The following is a 19,516-nucleotide window of genomic DNA, read 5'->3' as shown; positions in this document are numbered from 1 at the left end:
CAAACTGTAGAAATAAAAGAGTAATTACATTTCTATTATTTTAGACCATCATGCTAAGTATCAGTGAAGCAAATGGTAGAAAATCATTTTCTGCCCTCAAAAGCCTGACAATTTATTTTAAAATAAATAGGACCCAGGCACAAAAAGAGATGTGTTTGCATCAACAATTGCTAAATGTGAAGGACTTTACCCCATTCTAAATGCTCTGAGGAAATAAAAAATGAGGGAACCTGAAATTGGTTAACTGAAATTGGTGACCTACACCTAGTTATTTCCTCAGTTTCTACATCTGTAAAGTGGGAATGATCATAAAAGTCCCTGCTGAATTGGACTTTTATCCAGTATGTCCCATGAGGTCAGAGCAGTTACCATTTTTGCAATTGTTCTTTTTTTTTTTTTTTTTCAAATGAGACTGTAAAAATACAGGGACTTTCCAGTTATTTGCATATACTCAGAATGGTAAAAGTAACAGACAGTTCTAAAAATACAATGAAACGAATCAGACTGTTTCATATACCATGAAACAGAAACACCATCTTTTAAAGCTCCTGACTACATGAATGGGGATCCCAACAGGGACCATCTCTGGATCTTCTCTGAAAAAAGGAACAATGCACATCCCAGCAATGTGCTGGCGTGGGCTTCCTTCGTGTGCCAGTGGTGTTCAAGTGGCTAAGGTTACAATGATAAAAAAGGCAAAATTATAGTCTGCCCTCATGGGTTTTGTGCTCTAACTCTTTCTCTACATTTCCCTGAAGCACAGAAAGAGATTTAGTTTTTCCAGATGCAAAACAAATGTCAGCAATATGCCCACAAGGCAGAATAAATGTCCATCCAAAGCAAACTGTCAGAGAGACAGGAAGCTCCAGGCCTCAATTCAGAAATCTGGCATTTGCAAGCCTTTTGTCTTGTACAGGCTCAGTGTCTTTATTTGTAAACCAAGAAGGGGCTGGGGTGATGTGGCAGGGGCTGTCCAGCCCAGGCTATATCACAGTGAGAATCTACTGAGGAAATGTATGTGCATGCAATTATAGAAAGCTCAAGCGTTACTAAACAGCTGACTGCATGGAGCAGGCATTGAACAACTGTCCATTAATTTAGGAGTTCTCATTAATGCAAGAGTTCTCATCCTCATCTTGCATGGGCTTCCTCACCTGAGGCCATGTTTAGAAGCAATCGTTTTTTTTAGGCAGAAACTTGATGGGGCCTTGAAGCAAAATGAATTGCCCCTCAAATGTTGCATTATGGATGCCCTCACGTGTCTGAGCCCCACTGGGCTCTAAGGAACTTCTGATGAGTATTTCCTCTTCATACTGAGGAGATTAATCTGCCAGTGTCAGGAAGAATGGATATACATTCATATGCACTGAAATTTCTCTTGGCGGTGTGGAGAGAGGAAGGATCTTGGCTTTTAATAGAAGTGACTTGTCTATCCTGAAAAGCCACAGGGTAGGAAGCACACAGTCTGGTTGACACTTGATTCTTTACTCTCAAGGCACTGCCATTCCTTACATGTAGAATCACAGAAGTTTAGAACTGTGACAAGTCCTCACAAATGGGTATGAAGTTCTTTATGCAAGTAGACAAAGCTAAGTAACCTCAGAGTGTAGAGGCAGGGCTAAAAGCTAGATCTACCAGCTAAGATCCTTGCCAGCCTGCCAGTGTGCTATAATGTATAACAGTGCTGTGATGAGATAGGGTGTTTTAAAGGTTTCCTTTTAATGAGAGAGAGAGAAAAAGAGAGAGAGCGCATGTGAGCATGCGTGCGCACACAAGAGCGACAGCTGGCATCCTTTTTTCTCTTTGGAATAACAAGAATTTCTTAGTTTTAATTTCTAGAGTTCAGATTTTCTATTTGCATTCCAAAAATTTCTTTCAAAATGCTTCAATATTTCTTAAATGTCTGTCATGATGTTGCTTGCTGCATTTGTTACTCAATATTAATTTTGCAACACTATTCCATCATTATCTTTTATCTGGGTGAGAAATTGCCCAAGTGTAGTTACCTGCATTGTGAAGTTGTCCTCCACCTCATGGAGTCAGCCTGAACATAGACTCAGGAACCCAGGTTATACCTTGAGACTGTTCTGCAGACATCACCTGTGTCTGTGGGTTTGTAGTCTGATTGGGGTGCTACTCATTCATGGAAACAGATTTACATGGCAAATGATTAATAAATGCAGGTGCCAAGATTACCGTGAGGTGTTTTCCCCTTTTAGAGAATATGTGTGTATTTACTATTTGTTATACAAACTCAACCCCAAGAGATTCGTGCTTCTGTGATGGCCACTTCTGCTTATGCTAATGGTGCAGCTGGCATGACTGCATACACTTAGGGGTTCTATTCTTTGGTAAACAATTATATATTCTAGGAACAGTTTGTGAGAAGGTCTAGGAATCCCACTCTTATTCCCTGCAGCAGTCCTAGGAGATTTAGGTTCTCGTAGCTTCCGAGCGACTGCTGTTTTTATTGTCCATGACCATTGAAGGACAAGTCAATTCAGCACTGCAGCCAAGTTTCAGATGCTACAGTATTACAAACCCAAACAGGGAAGTTGCTCCTACACTCCTGTAAACAAGGGTGAGAGAATTTGGCTATCCTTCTCCTCCAGACAAAGAAGTAGCCAATGGGAAATGTTCTCTTCCATACACCTGTTACGTCTAAAAGTGCTAGGACTTGTAGAGTACCTGAAGGTATAGGCAGAGATGCCCAAACATATGAGTGGTAAGGCAGTTTCTTCTGTCTGACCCATGTCATTCCTAAATACAGCATTCATTTCATCTGTTGAGCTCCTCATTATGCCAGACACTATGAGATATGCTGAGGACATGGAATATATAAACAGGCAAATAAAAGATCCAATGCAAAGTGATGTCTCCTATAGTTGAGGAAAGCATAAAATGCAGTACTGCTTTGGAGGGGAACAAAGAAAGTGCCCAAAACACAGAGGCTTGAATCCTGAGCTTGTCAGAGGGGTGGATAGGGAAGGGGTTTTGAAAGGCACCTGGTGATATGGGACTGGGTGATAACAAACACAAACAAGGCTAGAAACTATGTCCTAAAGGATCTAGAAGGCAGGCTGGGAGCTGCATCCTGGTGATCTGGGGAAGTTGGTGGTAGGAGAAGGAAGATCATAAAATAGATCTTTGCATAACTCCAGGTTTCAACTACAGCAGTGCCCTAAGGATATAGAGAAGCAGAAAAATTGAGGACCTACGGAGGAGGTGATTAATTGGATGAGCAAGATGATTGAGAGTGAGCATCTGAAGACAGTGTTGGAGTTCCTCTCAAAGAACTCCAGAGATGGGAACTGAATGGGGAGACTGGGTTTCTCAAAGCAAAGAGAAATTTCTCTGCCCAAAGATTATAGCCTCAAGTCATGCTGGATATGAGTATAGGGTTCCCCCATCATTTGAGATTTCTTCCCACCTACTAGTCATGAATTTACATCCCCCCACATCCCCCCACCCCTGCCAACAGTGAATTGCTGGCACAGATATTCCAGCATTCCCTGGAAAGTGAGGTGCAGAAGAGTTGCCAGCATAAACTCCTGTCCCTTGGACTCACCGTGAGCAGGTTGATCAAATCCATGTTGGGTTCTAACTGGTGAGAGGCACTCTGCAGGGAGACAAGTTCACTCAAGGTAACAGAGAGTTGGTGCATCTTCACAATGTTCACTTTATTGTCCTCCATCCAGTCTGGGAAAATGACATGGACTGCTATCAAGTCTTTCAAGTGTACACCAAGGATGGGGATTTTGAAGCCATCACAGTCAGCAAAGGCCTTGCGGTAATTGCAGTAATTGCCATTGGAGGAGACCAGGTCTGTCATTTCATTCCAGTTCTGGGAACACATGGAAAAGTGGACTTTTCAAATAGAATTCCCTTTTGCCCACTCCCAGGTCCTGCAGTGTATGGCTATAAAATTCCTCTGCTACTGAGAGAAAAGTCAATTGCACCACTGTTGATGCAGAAAAATATTAAGCAGGAAAAAGAAAGAAAAGTCTAGTCTATTTGGCTATGAGTTAGACAGCCTATTCCCTTCTGCTACAAAATATAAATTGACCACACCTGGGCCTCCCTGGTGGTGCAAGGGGTTAAGTACCACACTACGAAGCAGCTGCCTGTTCTGTTCCCCACTCTCTCTGGTGAATCCTCTCACCCCCCACATCTCCAGCCTGTACCCCAGCTTTTGTATGAATAAATAAATAAATCTTAAAAAAAATTGACCACACCTCTGCCCACCTATGAGGGATGTTGGGAAGTAAGAGAGCATCATGTATGTATAAGTATTTTGTGATTTGTGGAAATATCAGAGTCCAAATGCAAGCATGTATTATAAGTGGGCAATATATTAAAATTTCTAAATTGTTTCAAGAAAGTTATATTAGAGATATTACTTGAAGGTTAATCTAGGATGGCAAGTGGTGGGAAAGTCACACTGAGGGGTAAGATAGCTGTGGATTTGGACACTGCCATGGAGTAGAAAAATGAACTGGTACAAGTTGATTTATTTGGGGGGCAAGGGGTTCAGTTTCCTTTTCTGTAAGAAAGGAGCATTCAAATAAGCATTTTTTGAAAACATACCAGTGATTCCAAGCCTGTTTGAACTTTTGTTGAATTCGTAGTCTTCACAACTTTCAAATGTGTTATACTCTTTACAAAGCTAAAAGGAAACAAGATGCTTACGTAATGAGCCCCTGTCTACCTGGAATGACTGCAATGTTTGCAATCAGACAGTGGTATTTCTGTGGCTTACTCTTGTGTATACGGGCAAGGTATTGTTCGTTGCCTAACAGCAACCGGACCTTCTTAACAGACCCCACTTTTGACCTTTTATTTTCCACATTAGCCCACCTGACTCAGAGGCAGCTGTTTCCATTCCCAGCTCCAAGGCTGGGTTCTGATTTATTATGATAATTGCATCTCTCTGGTTTGTGATTGGTTCAAGAGTACAGTTGAGTCAATCAGTGCATCATATTTCTCTGGCAACATATTTCCCTATCCAGGGATAGGCATGTGACTTGAGACGGACAATCTGTCTAAAAGAAGGTCTTTAATTTCATGGTGACAGGGCTGAAGAGAGAAATTTTGCCTATTCTCAACTTTTATAGATAAGAAAGCAATATTTTTCTGTTTCTACACACAGCCCAATCAAGAGGAAAACCAGTGTGATGAAAACAAAACAAAACGTAAAAACATTCTAGAAGAAGGCAAAATCCTTGAGCCAGAGTTCTGATCAGATCATGCCTGGAGTTGGTCCCTGCCTCTGCACTTCCAGGTATGTGAGAAGATCCATTTCCTTGTGTTTAATCAATTTCAAGAGGTTTTTTGTCTGATACAGCAATGTAGACTTACATGGAAATCTTTTCACAGGACAAAATGTTCTTTCTGCTCAATAAGGGGAATAATTATCATTGGGAATAAACATGGCAGAACAGCTCAGTTTGAGAAAAGATTTTTTTTTTCTTTTTAGAAAATATATTTTTGCTCCTGACAACTCAGTTATAAATCTGAGGGATTTCTATAGAAGGCCCCTGTCTCTCCCCTTCCTTTGTATTTTCCACTGTGTTGAACAGCACCATGAATTGAGCAGATGTTCAGTTACTTCATTTGAGGAGGGCAGAGTAAGCATTGCTTGTGTATTATTCATATTCTACTCCTGTGCCTGTCCTATATAGTGAGCACCAAATACATATGTTGACTATTTACAGCTGCAATGAGTAGTATGTCAGGCATTCTTGGTAGGACATTTGCCTCCCTCTCTGGCCTATTTTTCCAGTTGGGTTCAACTGATATGTATACCCCCATAATAGGATACCCCTACTATCCTCCATGTTTCACCTACCATTGGTCTAAAAGGAAAACTTTCCCACTCTGAGTGACTTTTGCTAGCAGCAGAGCTAGCAAAGCCAAAATGATTTACAAATGCACTTTTCATTTGGGATTTCATTCCACCGTACCTTTGTAACTTCAGAAGAAAGATGAGAATGGGTTTCTTTGAGGCGTGAAATGGAACTGTGACTAAGGCCTCCCACCACTGCCATCAGGGTGTTAAAATTTTTGAGTTGAAGAAGTTTCTGCAATAAAAAAAGGTTAACATTAATACTTTGTAATGATGTAATGACCTTTTTACGAATTATAGGTGAATGCATGTGCAATTTTAATAACAAATTCTGGGTTTATACTTAGTAAAGTAAGTCAGAAGAAGAAAAACAAAAACCAGATGATTTAACTGACATGTGGAATATAGATAAACAAAACAAGGGAACAGACAAAACTAAACCAAAACAACCCCTAACTATGATTGTAGAATTGAGATTACCAAAGGGGGGGAGTCAAGGCATGGAGAGTAAAGTGGGGGAAGAACCCAATGGACTATGAAGGAGGATAATATGTTCTTGGGTGGTGGGTGTGGTGTCATAACAAATATCTGAAGAGGTGCGAGCCTACACCACAGTAGACCAATGTTACTTCAAAAAATAATATAATTTTTTAAAAATCTGGAAGATTTTAATAAAAAGGATCTAGGAAGAATAATATAAATTTAAAAATAGAGTCCATTAGAAAAATATATCAATTATTTCACAGAAAAACAGCTATATTAAATGTTTCTAAGTATTGCTATTTGAAAGTAGATTTCTTGCCGGAGACTATTAGACATCCATGAGTAGTTTAATGTCTAATAGTCTTATATTGTCAGCCCCAACTCCTCAACAACTTTTCTCAATAGAGTGAGTGAACATATATAGAATCCTTTAAGTCTCCTCTCAGCAGACATACCTTGGCAACATTGATAAACTTTGTGATGACTTCTGCCCTTTGTTGTGGGGTCGGTTTGCTAAGAACCATCAGCTGGACCCACTTAGAGATTCCGTTAAATAAAGCAATAGATCTCTCCAAGGTTGGGTTATTCTCCAGACAGCCATGGATGACATAACTTTGGTAATCAGTGAACTTTAAGAAAGGAATATTCAGAGACTCTATATTATAATGCTATCTTTGCAAAGTCAGAAGTTGAAATATTGCATGGTAGAGGTGAGACATAGTTTAAAGCAACATAATAATTTCTTACATTTCATATTTATAATAGCATCATACAGGTTTAAATACACATATACCTTAAACATGCTATTTTCCTGCATTTTACATACAGACACATACTTCCATATACAGACACATACTTATTACACATCACAATATTGATGGGAGAAAAGGGTCAAAACTCTAAGTCATATTCCAGTGTGTCCTGATTTTGCTGGATCCACCTGGCACACTGCTAATATACTAATTTCTGGGAACATCCCAGTCCTTAAGGATCAGTATCTCCAGAGGAGAAAACTAAGAATTTCCATTTTTAACTCCTCTTTTAACCAGTGACCCCAATGGTCAGGCAAGTTTAAGATAAAATGGTATACATTGAAAAAGAGGAAAACAACAAAATATATATAATGATTTCAACTCAGATTTATTTTATAAAGTTTTTCCAAGGGAAAAATAAAAACAAATAGCTGTGGAAGTAAGGGAGTTCTTTATTAAAATAGACACATTTCAGGAGGTCAGCATGGATATCCTCAATGCATATGAGACTTCCATTATATGACCTGTGCAGGGCAAAGCCTCTTGTGTCCTGCTTGTAGGGGAATTATTAAAGCTCTCCCCAGGTAGGCTTATTTAGAGAAAAGAGTCAGTCTTTTGGAAAACCATACTTCTTTGCAAGCACTATTTCCCTGGTACCTTGGAAAGGAGGTGAGAATGGGAGTATGGAGAGACAAAGACAAAGGCTATCTGTGAACCACTGTGAAAATATTATCATAACAAGTGGTTAGTAGGTAAGTGGTGAGGAAGAGACCACAGTCTTGAGGAACTAAAAGGGATGTAGAGAGGGAATGATACTAAGAAGAGAAAAGGAAAGTTGCATTCAGGATCTTTGTGTCTGGGAAACAACCTGAGGCTGAGATTCTCCTTAAAATCTAGAATTCCTATTTTCAATGTATACCCCTATTTAGGCATTGCTACAAATCCAAACTTAAAGAAATATTTTTCTTCCAAATATAGGGCCTAGTAAAACATGGTCACTTGAGAGAAGTCAATGGAGCTAATAAACTCTGAATGGTTAAATCTCCACTGAATATTTAGAAAATCATGCTTTCATTTTATGAAAGGAGACATTGAAAATAGCGATAGAAATACAATCCTGAGCCATAAAATAAAGACAGGCTAATATTTTTCTTTGGTTAAAAGGGATTGTTCCCGTGAATTAAGGGCACTTTTCCAGGGGAGCATACCAACAGGGGCTGCCAACACTTCAGTGCGCGAAAACGGGGCTCTAGGGAAAGTTGGCATGGTGGTTGTTATCCTTGGAAGACTAAATGTTACGTTTCGTACCGAGATCCTTCTAAAAGATTTATGCTCCAGAAAAGTGAGGTGCTCAGCCAATTCAATGGGCTCCAGATGGTCAAATAGAAGACAGGCTTTTCCCTTCTTGGATATTTTTTTCCTCTGTGTGACTCTTCTCATCCAGTCATAGGAAGGACTATTAAAAAAAAGAGTGAGTCCGGTGAATGTGCTGAAAGCCCATTTCACTCAATGGAAGTTATTAACCTACTGACTCTGTAACTCTTGGCCTGCTTCCAGGGGTTTGTGCAAAATACATGTCCTGTCCTTCGTATCTAAAGAGAAAGCCACTGACCCATTGCCAACAGAACATAAGGAGTTGTTTTCCAGACAGGGTGTGTTTGCACTGATCCATCCAGAATCTCTTGTTTGGTCTTTCTTGTGAATAGAAAGGTTTAGATCATAAAAGAGAGGCCAGAACTAGGCATATAAATTTGGGAGGTTATCAACGTACAGATGGTGATTTAAGGCACATGGAAACCCTCAGAATTGTTTCTCACAGTTCAGCAACATGTGTATTACCTGATGAATCTGCTGTAAAAAAGGAGACCTGAACCTCCCTCCCAGAGATTCTGATTTACTAGGGATGAACCCGAATAATCTGTATTTTTAACAACATTCCTGATAATTCCTGGTTTTCTCACTTTTCATCAGTCTTGAAGAAATATTCTTGAAAAATAGACTAGAATATGAAGGCCTAAGATATAACAGAATATACTCACAAGATGGATAAACAGGCTTAGGGTAATAAAAGTTTTCTCTGTGCAAAGTTAACTAGTAGATTAGCACCAAATTCCTAGTAGCTGAACTAACTAGTTCTTGGCATATCCCTGGTAAACATTTGCACAGCTTCAACCCCACCTCAGAAGCATGTGCTACAGTGCTTCTCAAACTTGGATAAGGGAATCTTATTTTTTTTTTTTTTTAGAGGCATGCTTTATTTATTTGTTTGCTGGTTTGTTTATTTTGTTTATACATGCACTGGGTACAGTCAGAAGCGCGGGAGGGTGAGAGAATTCACCAGAGCCAGAGCGGGGAGCAGAGCAGGCAGAAGGACCGAAGTACACTGCTGAGGGGAGCAGCGGGCGGCAGGAGAGGTCTGCGCGCCAAGTGGGACCCTCCTCCGGTGGCCGGGGAGCAGCCGGGGATCGAACCGGTGCCGCAGAGGCCGTGCGCAGTTTCGCAACCCAGCGCTCAACCGCTGCGCCACCGGGGAGGCCCAAGGGAATCTTATTAAATGCATTTTCCATTCATTAAGTTTAGGATGAGGCCTGAGGTTCTGCATTTCTATCAAGCTTCCAGGTAATGCCAACACTGCTATCCACAGATCACACTCTTTAGTGACAGAGCCAGAGGAAGCTCTAACTAGATTCATATTGAATACCTAAGTACTGAGCATCCATTATGTGCCAAATGTTTTTACATGCTATCTTATGTATTTATTGTTCATAATAATCCCATGAGAAAGGTACTACCCTCATCTACAAATAAAGAAATTGAAGCAAGGGACTGTGCTTATTCCTCAAAGAAGCACACCTTAATTCTGAAATGGTATCGATTGAAGTAAAGTGGCTCATCACTACTCCCTCCCCAAAACAGCAGGCTCATTATGTCTGAAAGAAACTTGCCCCCTCTTACATGCTGGATATGTCGATGAGGCTGATGTGTTTTTCATATCCTAATTGACTAGCTACTTCCCGGAATTCTTCAGTCATACGAATCAAACCAAGATCCAAATTAAACTCTGCAGGAAACTTCAGAATCCAGTACCTGAAAGGCATCAAATATTTTTGATGGCTGGAGGGGTTCAAGTTAGACTTCTGTAGAGATTATTGCATCACTTTGCAGATTACATTGAACACTGAATCCAGAACCATGGCCTAGTTAGCAATCCCCTGTTGCCCTCCTTCACACTGAATCGCATCCTTGCCTCCTTCAGTCAAGGACCACAGTCTGCCACTTTCCCTGTGAGCCTCTTCCTGACTCTAAAACCACAGCTGAGAGGAAACACTTCCCCCAATTCATGGCCAGTAGGTGGAAATGTCTGTGACACTCACCCTTTCTGAGAACCGATTTCATTCCCTAATTACAAATAGGGTACTGAGCTGCTGCTTGAGCTCTATCTAGTCCAAATGCAAGATAAATTGAGGAATAGAGGAGGGCCATTTTTTAAAGATGGGTCTAAGTCAATTCTATTTTCAAACTAGGGCTGTTGCTTGGGGGAAAGGAAGTAGTCATCATTTCCTACCAGACACTACAAAATGATTAAAATTATAAATATATTCACCTCATGAAGTAGCAGATCTTTAATCGAAATTCATCGCAGCTTTCTTCACTGGCATTTCGATACGTACACAAGTTAAGGAAAACATCCTCATGCCTGGTTTCTTTTGCATATACCTATGGTTATTTGTTCAATTTAGATAGAATTGATAGAACATGGAACGCCTTTGTAGACAATAGATGTCTTATTCAGGATTCATGCCCTGTATACCTACTCCAATTTGAAAATATACCTTTCAGGTATATTCATGTGCATGATGTATTGCAATTGATTCTCAAGTCTATATTTACTCTTATTCTTTTATTTTTTTAAAAGATTTATTTATTTATTTATACAAGAACGTGGGTACAGTCCAGATAAATGCGTGGGAAGGTGAGAGAATTCACCAGAGACAGAGCAGGGAGCAGAACAGGCAGACTGAAATACACTGCTGAGGGGAGCAGCGGGCACGACAGGAGAGGTCTGCGCGCCATGTGGGACCCTCTCCAGCCGGTCGGGATCAAACCCATGCTACAGAGGCTGCGGACAGCTTCACAGCGTAGTGCTCAACCGTCTGTGCCACCAGGGGAGGCCCCTCTTATTCTTTTAAACAAATATGTATGCAGTTCCTTCTGTGGGCCAGGCACTACTCATATGCAGTGAACAAAGAATACAAAAGGAGGAAAAACTAAAGAAATGTCAATTCATGGGCAATTTCAAATTTTTACAAGCTGTATTTTTTGACATTGGACTTTACTGTGCCTAAACAACCCTTTTTATTTATATTTTATACATCAGCAGACATACCAATGATGAGAACACTGTTTGTGGGCACATTCATTGGACTGTGTTTGAGCATGATGGGGCTGGGCTGAGTCTCTCTGTCCTTCCCTGTGGTGCTCCCCGCCTATAGCCACACCATGGAGCCCTTGGAACACTGAGGACTGGGGTCTTGCTCACTTCCAGGGGCCTCTGTTCAGATGAATTTCCCCTTACTCTCTCTGCTATCCCTTTCTGTCCTGGGATCATGTAGAGAAGGGGGGGGGGAGTGGAAGGGTAGGGAGCTTGAAGGAAGCAGATAGGAGTCCCTCTTGGCCTTAATAACCCTAATGGACCCTCTCCCTCTCAGTTTCTCCTTTCCCTGTAAGGCTTCTCATTCTTCTGCAGGACCCCCTGGGCTTGAAGTAGGCAGGGACTGCAGGAGCCACCATTAATGATTATATAATAAACATTAGCACTTGGAGAATAAAACCTCCTTATAAATTTGAGACTATTTTGCCATTTTCAGTTATTTGGCTGTCAACCACCTTTCAGGACTGCATTATATACAAAAGTAGTGAACTATTAAATGTCCTTATTATAGAAGGGTTCTAAAATTAATCAGTCAACAAATTACAATAAAGTTGCTATAATGTTGTGACTTGCCCTTAAGGAAAAATGTGCAAGTGTAAGTGGTTTGTGCCAGTTGATATATTTGTGTGACATTTCTACATGTCTAAACTGTATCCTCTAGGTCTGCCATTTTGCCATCCTAAAAGAAATAAATTAGGTCTTGAATCAGTGTTAAATATACTTTCATTTACTACCAGCAGAAGTGTTTGACAAGTTGGAAACATTTAGTCTACAGCCGTTTTATCTCATATCTGATGATTATTTTTAAGTAGCACCAAAACATCCAGATGGACAATCAACTATTTGTCCATCATCCAGATATTTTGTCTAGAAATCTATGTACATCCACAAAACAGCTGGGTAACTGACTGAAGGCTGTGCATCACTACTTATTGGTTTTGGTTAGACACCATCTAAATATAGAAATTGATTTATGATTGCAAAAATTACACAGTAGTTGAAAAGATATATGCAGAGAAGTTTTTCTGCCAGTTCAGTGGAAGATAAATACCATCGATGCATCAGTAGAACTATTCTTGGCAAATAACTATTATTCAGCTCTCCATTGTCATCTGTTAAAAAAATAAAATGAGAGGTGAGGAGATGATAGTACTACTCTTTTTCTAACATCAATAGAGAAACATCAGTGTCAAAAATTTCCTACAGATTCAATTATAGTTTTCCTTTCACTTCTGTTATTTCCTTGCGAGTTAAGTGGGTAGGTCTCACCCTCACCCTGGCTTAGGGTTGCCAGACTAGCAAATGAAAATACATGGGCACTTAAGTAAATTTGAATTAAGATAAACCACAAATACTATTTTAGTATTAGTATATCTCATGTATTATTTAGGACATGTACTAAAAATGTGGTTTATCTCAAAATTAAATTTAACTGACCATCCTATTTTATCTGGCAACCCTATTCTAGTATAACTCTTTCTGTAGTGATCAGTTCAACAAGGACTAATCCAAAATGTTGAGGTTGATACACAAACAACATGGAAAACATCTGTCTGTAGAATTGATAACCTGCAGGAGATATATACCTATATGAGAATATAAAAGGCATCAGTCTATGATAACCACACTTGTCTAAGTCAAATAAACAGCATATACTGTGGGTCATAAGAAAGTTACAGTGGGCTGTGTAGGGGAAAGGAGTTTATCAGGACTCGTGGCAGGGGAGATCAGGAAGGTATCATGAACATAGAAGATAATATTTGAGATGTGACCTGAAGTAGGGTCCCCAAAAAAGAAATATGATAAAGGCATAGAGATAGAAAGATGCAGAGAATGTTCCAGCAGTATTAGGTGGACAGTGAGCCTGGCGTATTAATGGTAGGCAGTAAAGGGAAGAAAATGCAGAGAGTGATAGTGGGGTGACAGATTGGGGTCAATCAAAAAGGCCTTACATATCAAGGAATGGAGATTGAAGTCTGTCCCACAACACTCTTGCATCTGACTAGGGCAATAGTAGTATCAAGGCAAAAGGAATGAAAGGAGAAAAGTCTCATACCGAACATCTCGATGCAAGTGCTCAGCAATTCATCTAATGTTGCTGCTTTCCCAAGTCCGCTTGACCCCATGGTTATTAAACCGTTGTCAAAAAACTAGAGACATTTTCAGCATCGGACAGATCATCTCCATAATCATGCAAGTTGGTGATGTTTGTGCCTAATGGTGGACACTGTCCTTTCTTGTACTTCAAGAAGATGCTAAAGAAACAAGAAGAGAAAGTTATCAGACTGGAGTTCAAACCCAATTGTGGCTTCATTTTTCTACCTAAAAAGATAGTGACTTTCAGTGACTGTAACTTTCTATAAGAAAAATATCAAAATGACAGAGATTTCAGCAGCCACCATGATGCAAATTCTGCTAAATTGTCCTTTAGTAAATATGGCGCTGAGACCACAGAGATATTCCTTATTAAAAACTGCCCCATTTTGCAACTGACACTTTGTTAATACAGTATTTTAGTCTCTTCTTAGTCTTTACTGATAATACATTCAAGAATATTATAAGTATTATTTGTTTAACATTATTACTAGTATATATAGACAGAAATAAAGTTTAAAGTGCAAATGTATTTATGAGAGTTATCTTCAGTGATCATATACATGTTCAACAATTGGGAAAAATAGCTGATGTTCCTACCTTCCCTAATAATAATGTTATTGTCAGTAGTAAAAATGCTAACAATTTGTTGAACATCCACATTATGTACTAGGCATCACACCAGCTGTTTTACATATATTCCAACTTATAGCAATACTGTGAGATAGTAATTATTATTCCCAGTTTAAAGGTAGGGTAATAGGATTCACAGATATTCCGTGACTTATCCAAAACCACACAATTATTAAGGTCTAGTATCAGGACTCTGTTATAAAATAAAGCTTTGGAGTTTCTCTTTTCTTTTAATTGTTCCCACAAGCGTGGGTAGCATAAATTGTCATAATTTTTGCCTCCTGCTAAGATAGTGTGAATAACATAATTCCTTCATAGCTTCTCTGGGATTACAACATCATTTTATTTTACACAGCAAGTTCATACAGGTCTTTGAGAAGTACAAAAGGCCTCATGCTGTAAAATATTATCCACTTGGGATTATTTAGTAGGTACACAGACCCACTGAGAATGAATTTCATGATCTGTTTGAAGTTAATATCTATTTTACTCTCAAAATTTATTTATTCAATAATCTGATAATCATTGAGCACTTAACATATAGCTAGGCACTGTCCTGGGCATTGAGGCTGACGAGATGAACAAATCATTGTCCCTACATTCAAAGGATTCATAGACAATTTAAGAAGCAAACACGTGGATGAACAGGAGAAAAATAAACTAATGTCCATATGTAGAGTTGTATTAGTTCAGTGGGTGTACATACCACACAGTGACATTTGAGTGAGTCTACTCACCAGGCATATAGCTCTGCAGGAAAAATGTTTTCTATTATTTCTTTCTCATTTTTAAAAAGAGTTTTTAAATTTATCTATGCATACAAGAACTGGGGTACAGGCCAGAGGTGCACAGGGCAAGAGGATTCACCAGAGAAACAGAATGGGGAACCGAACAGGCAGATCCACTGAAACATACCACAGAAGGGAGCAGTGGGCGAGACAGGAGAGGTCTGCTGTGCCATGTGGGTCAGCTCCCTGGCCGGGGATTAAACTCATGCTGCAGTGATGGTGATAGCTTGATAGTGCTGAGAGACTTTAACCCCTATGCCACTAGGGAGGCCCCTGTCTATTATTTCTGTGTAAGAACCATATTCTTGTGCCAAAGATACCACTCTTAGAGCATGAACAGAAAGACTGCTTTATGTATGCAATAAAAATAATAGAAACACTAGATTAATGCTCTCCCACTTCTGCTGCTCAAATAATTCATGAAAGTGCAATAAGAAAGCTGTAGGAAACAAGTCTTTGACATCTTTCTTAAGCAAGTTACTTTATTGGCAAGGCCTTTCCTGACCACCCTATTTAAACCACCACCACCTCCTCTCTTTCTGTGCCCATATCCTACTTGGCATATTCTACCTTGCTACCTGGATTTATTTTTCTTCATAACACATCACCATCTAAAATACTTTATATTTTACTTGTTTCTAAACTCTCTAATGCTGTAATATAAGCGCCATGAATGTAGGGATTTTTGTATATACTTTCTGATGTACTTTCCAACTCCTAAGATATTTCCTCTCCCAGAGAAAATACTCCAAAATAAGCATTTGCTAAATGAATGAATGATTGAATAAGTGAATAAAATAAAAACTATCTAAAGTCTGTCTTTGAATATGCATGTTTGGATGAATATATATATTTATATGTACAAATGTTAAGAGGTTATACTTTCGTTTCTTTTATTAATTTAAGTAAGTTTTTAGTAAACATCACTGGGACAGAAGCTCCTTCCAGCTTACAAACTTTTTTTGTTAATTAAGGCCCAATAAATAAATATTTTTAAAAAATAAATAAAAGTAAAGCATTTTTAAATCAAAACAGTATACATGCAACATTTAAAATATGACAGTAAAGAAAAAGGAAAGGAAAAAAGTTATCTATAATTTCATCACCAAAAGTGTAATAATGCTCATTAATATCATGACATGTTTCTTTTCATTTTTCTAGGCATATTAATTTTGGGAAATTTCTTACAGTAATTTAAAGAAATACATATTGGTTTCACACAGACATATTTCCAGGCCTGAATGAATTTTAATGGCAGTTATCATTATTAAAAAATGCATTGGGGAGGGCCTCCCCGGTAGCTCAGTGGGTTGAGCACAGCGCTGTGAAGTTGTCCGCAGCCTCTGCAGCGCGGGTCCATTCCCGGCCAGCCAGGGAGATTTGCACATGGCGTGATAGATCTCTTCTGTCTCGCCTGCTCCTCCCTTCAGCAGTGTATTTCAGTGGATCTGCCTGTTCTGCTCCCCACTCTGTCTCTGGTGAATCCGCTTAACCTCCTGTGCTTCTGGCCTATACCCCAGGTATTGTATAAATAAAAAATAAATCTTAAAAAAAATGCATTGGGGAAACAATTTATAGTACTGGTTTATCCAATTTGAATTCTAAGTACTTTGGAGAACCTGATAAAAGAATAGAAAGAAATCCCCAAACAGAATTAAGTAATAGAAACCCCAAAGTAATGGGAACCCAAAAGAATCCACACTGTATTAAAACATTTTACCAAAAACCTTGAATTAAAGTTGTTTTTGGAGATTTTTTTCTAAACTTCACCCATGAAGTCAATTAAAAAGAGAAAACATTCAAGATAATTATCTGGTGATGTGTTTTTTAAATCAGGTAGTTTTTTTTTTTTTTTTTAGTTCAGCCTTTTAAAAACCTCTGAATGTGTTTCAAAACCAAAATCAATATATATAATATAAAATACTATTTTAGTCCAAATATGTAGCGAATTACTTACTCAGAACTTCCAAACACTGATTTTGGAATGTGGTAAATCTCTAGATTTGCAGTTTGTTTTGGGGCTCATCATATTCTGGCCCTGATCATTCCTAACTAGCCAACATGAATGTCAGTGTTATTTTAATCCAGGCTGTTCAGTCTCCCAATGGTTTAGGACTTGCTTTAGTATTGACTGCAATCAAAATTATTGCTCCCCAGCACAGACTTTTTCTCAGAAGTCTGAAAAGGAAATGATAAAGCCAAAATTCCCCAGAGCTTGAATTATCTCTGAGAGAGAAGTTCTCATTTCCAAAGGGCAATCAATGTGTGCTGGGTGTGATTTCCAGAGTTCATGATGTGTTCAAAGAGTAAAAGGCTTATATTAATATGACTGGTTAAACCTCTATCTTCAAAAATTCCTTGTGATTGCCTGGAACAATCAGAAATGTGCTTCCAATAATTATTAGAAATAGTAAAAAGGAGCCAATTCCATGCCACTATCCTTGAGCTGATATAAATTAGAACCCCAGAACCTCACTTCAGAAGTTTTAGAGTTTTGAAAATTGGTTATCAATAAAACAGGGAAATGCTGTTAATGCCATTTAAGTAAAATGTCATTAATGTTGGTTAATTCACTAGAGTGAGGTAACATAAAATGTATTGGAAGAGAGTGGAAGAGAATGAGGTAACATAAAATGTATCCCCCATGTGGCCTGTTAAACACTGGATGTTTGGGGAAATATCTTTTATCTGCACTACCTCTTCCTTTCCAATATTTAAAGACTATGAAGTTGGGGGACATAAGCTAAAGTAGAGGACCCATGTATAGAAGTGACAGGAAGAGCGATGTTAATTTAAAGAAGGGAAAAGGAAATAGAGGAGAAAATTTTGACACAAGAGGGTAGGTAGTAGGGCAGGCAGTCTCGTCAGCAATGGAATCCTATTCCTGAAATCAAGCCAAACTAAGGTAATGACTGTCAGAGATGGTGTGGACTGAATTCCCAGCTGGTGTCTAGGAAGCATGCCAAGATGAGAGTGAAGTTTCCCCTGGCTCTAGATTTCAGGATTTAAAGGTGAAACAATATATCTAATAAGTATTCAGCAATCTTGAAATGATAATGGCCATGTTCAAAATTCCAAAGACTATCTTGTCTATCCCAAGGAAAAAACAAATGAAAATACTAAAAACTCTTGAAGACCCTTCCTAGTGGCGAATATATGTATGTATGTATGTATGCATGTATGTATATGTATAGTGTGTATATATGGGTATATAAATGACCACCTATATGTCTTTACATTCTTTGACCTTCATAGGGACATAAGGGGGTTCTCTAAGTGCCTAAATCCTCTGTGTTAAACCTTAAGGATTAAAAACTAAAGTGTCATAGTATTTGTTATTCTGGCAATAATCAAGCTTAACTTCCCTTTCTCACCACAGACATGAGATCTGAAAAGTGCTATAATTATATTCTCTAGACCCCATAGGAAAACCAAAATTATTGCATTTAATGAGAGAAATAACAAAACTTAAATAGAATTTATTTGGCAAACACTAACAATCTGTTAGACACCAGAGACTAAGCAAGATACAAGTGTGACTGGTAAAGGATGTTAGGGACAATTGGAGAAAAGGATAAATCTAGAAGCAAGATAGATACAATTCTTGCTTTTTTACTCTAGCAATGAATTAAAGTCATAATTACAATAAAATATCCTATGAAAGGTGAGGGGTGCTGACTAAGCCTAGGAGTCAGAGGAATATACTGACCTGTTGCCTACGGAGAATGGGCAGAAAGGAGAAATTGGAATATTTCCAGTAGTTATCTGGTTGGGTTATGTGCCATTCCCTGAGCTTGAGAAGTTGAAGGGATACAGGAGGGGTAGGTAGTTCATGGGGGCAAGTGAGAGTTCACTTTTGGACATGTTGAATAGAGATGTCTGAGTCATCCAGGAGGAAATTGTGAGTGAGCTTCAGGATACCTTTTACAGACTTCTGAATTGACACCTGAGTGTGTGCAAAGGGGAATGTAAGGGGAAGAAAAGAGAGAATTTAATAAATATAATAAGGTCCTTGGGACAACAGAAGTCCTCCCTATCTGTATGTGAAGGAACTTCCCTTGTTTAAAGCAGAGGGTCACCTCTTTGAATGTAACAGCAAGAAAGAGAAAAAAGTGGGTATAGAGCTATGTAGGTCTGTCTTTTTCATGCACGAATTCAAGGAAGTACCTTCTGGTAATTTCTATTTACTCCAAAAAGGAGACAAGGTCATCTCTGTAAGGTATGATGGAAACACATCTGAGGTTTATCAAAAGGATAAAATTTTGCACTAAGATATAAAGAACACAGAAGAAAGAAACCAGAAGTATTGGGACTATTTCCACCTAAAGTAGAAACAAACTTCTGGAGTTTGTTTTGGGAGAAAGTTTATTTTCCCTTATGTCAAGATTCTGAAATCATTTGAGCTAATTTTTCTGGAACAACTTGTAGGGCAAGTTTCTTCTCTATGAACCAGGCAGTTCTGAGTTTCTGCTGCTACAGTCTAGTCACA

General features: G+C 38.8%; 1 protein-coding gene across 1 annotated transcript in view; it reads right to left on the bottom strand.

Annotated features, from left to right (window-relative positions):
* RASGRP3 (RAS guanyl releasing protein 3) overlaps positions 1–13,638 on the bottom strand; it is a gene marked incomplete at both ends in the record, with an annotated part of 35,432 nt that extends 21,794 nt beyond the window's left edge. Inside the window, 8 exons of the mRNA XM_084236032.1 lie at positions 3,569–3,844; positions 5,964–6,080; positions 6,784–6,957; positions 8,389–8,536; positions 10,036–10,167; positions 10,685–10,731; positions 12,503–12,624; positions 13,569–13,638. Of these exons, the coding sequence (XP_084092158.1) occupies positions 3,569–3,844; positions 5,964–6,080; positions 6,784–6,957; positions 8,389–8,536; positions 10,036–10,167; positions 10,685–10,731; positions 12,503–12,624; positions 13,569–13,638 (1,086 nt within the window). The remainder of the gene's footprint in view (positions 1–3,568; positions 3,845–5,963; positions 6,081–6,783; positions 6,958–8,388; positions 8,537–10,035; positions 10,168–10,684; positions 10,732–12,502; positions 12,625–13,568) is intronic.
* Between the last annotated feature and the right edge of the window lie 5,878 nt (positions 13,639–19,516).

This window comes from Talpa europaea (assembly GCF_964194135.1).
Source record: "Talpa europaea genome assembly, chromosome: 6".
Lineage (NCBI taxonomy): Eukaryota > Metazoa > Chordata > Mammalia > Eulipotyphla > Talpidae > Talpa > Talpa europaea.
Note: the sequence above shows the minus strand (reverse complement) of the source record. Positions and strands in the feature narration are given on the sequence as shown.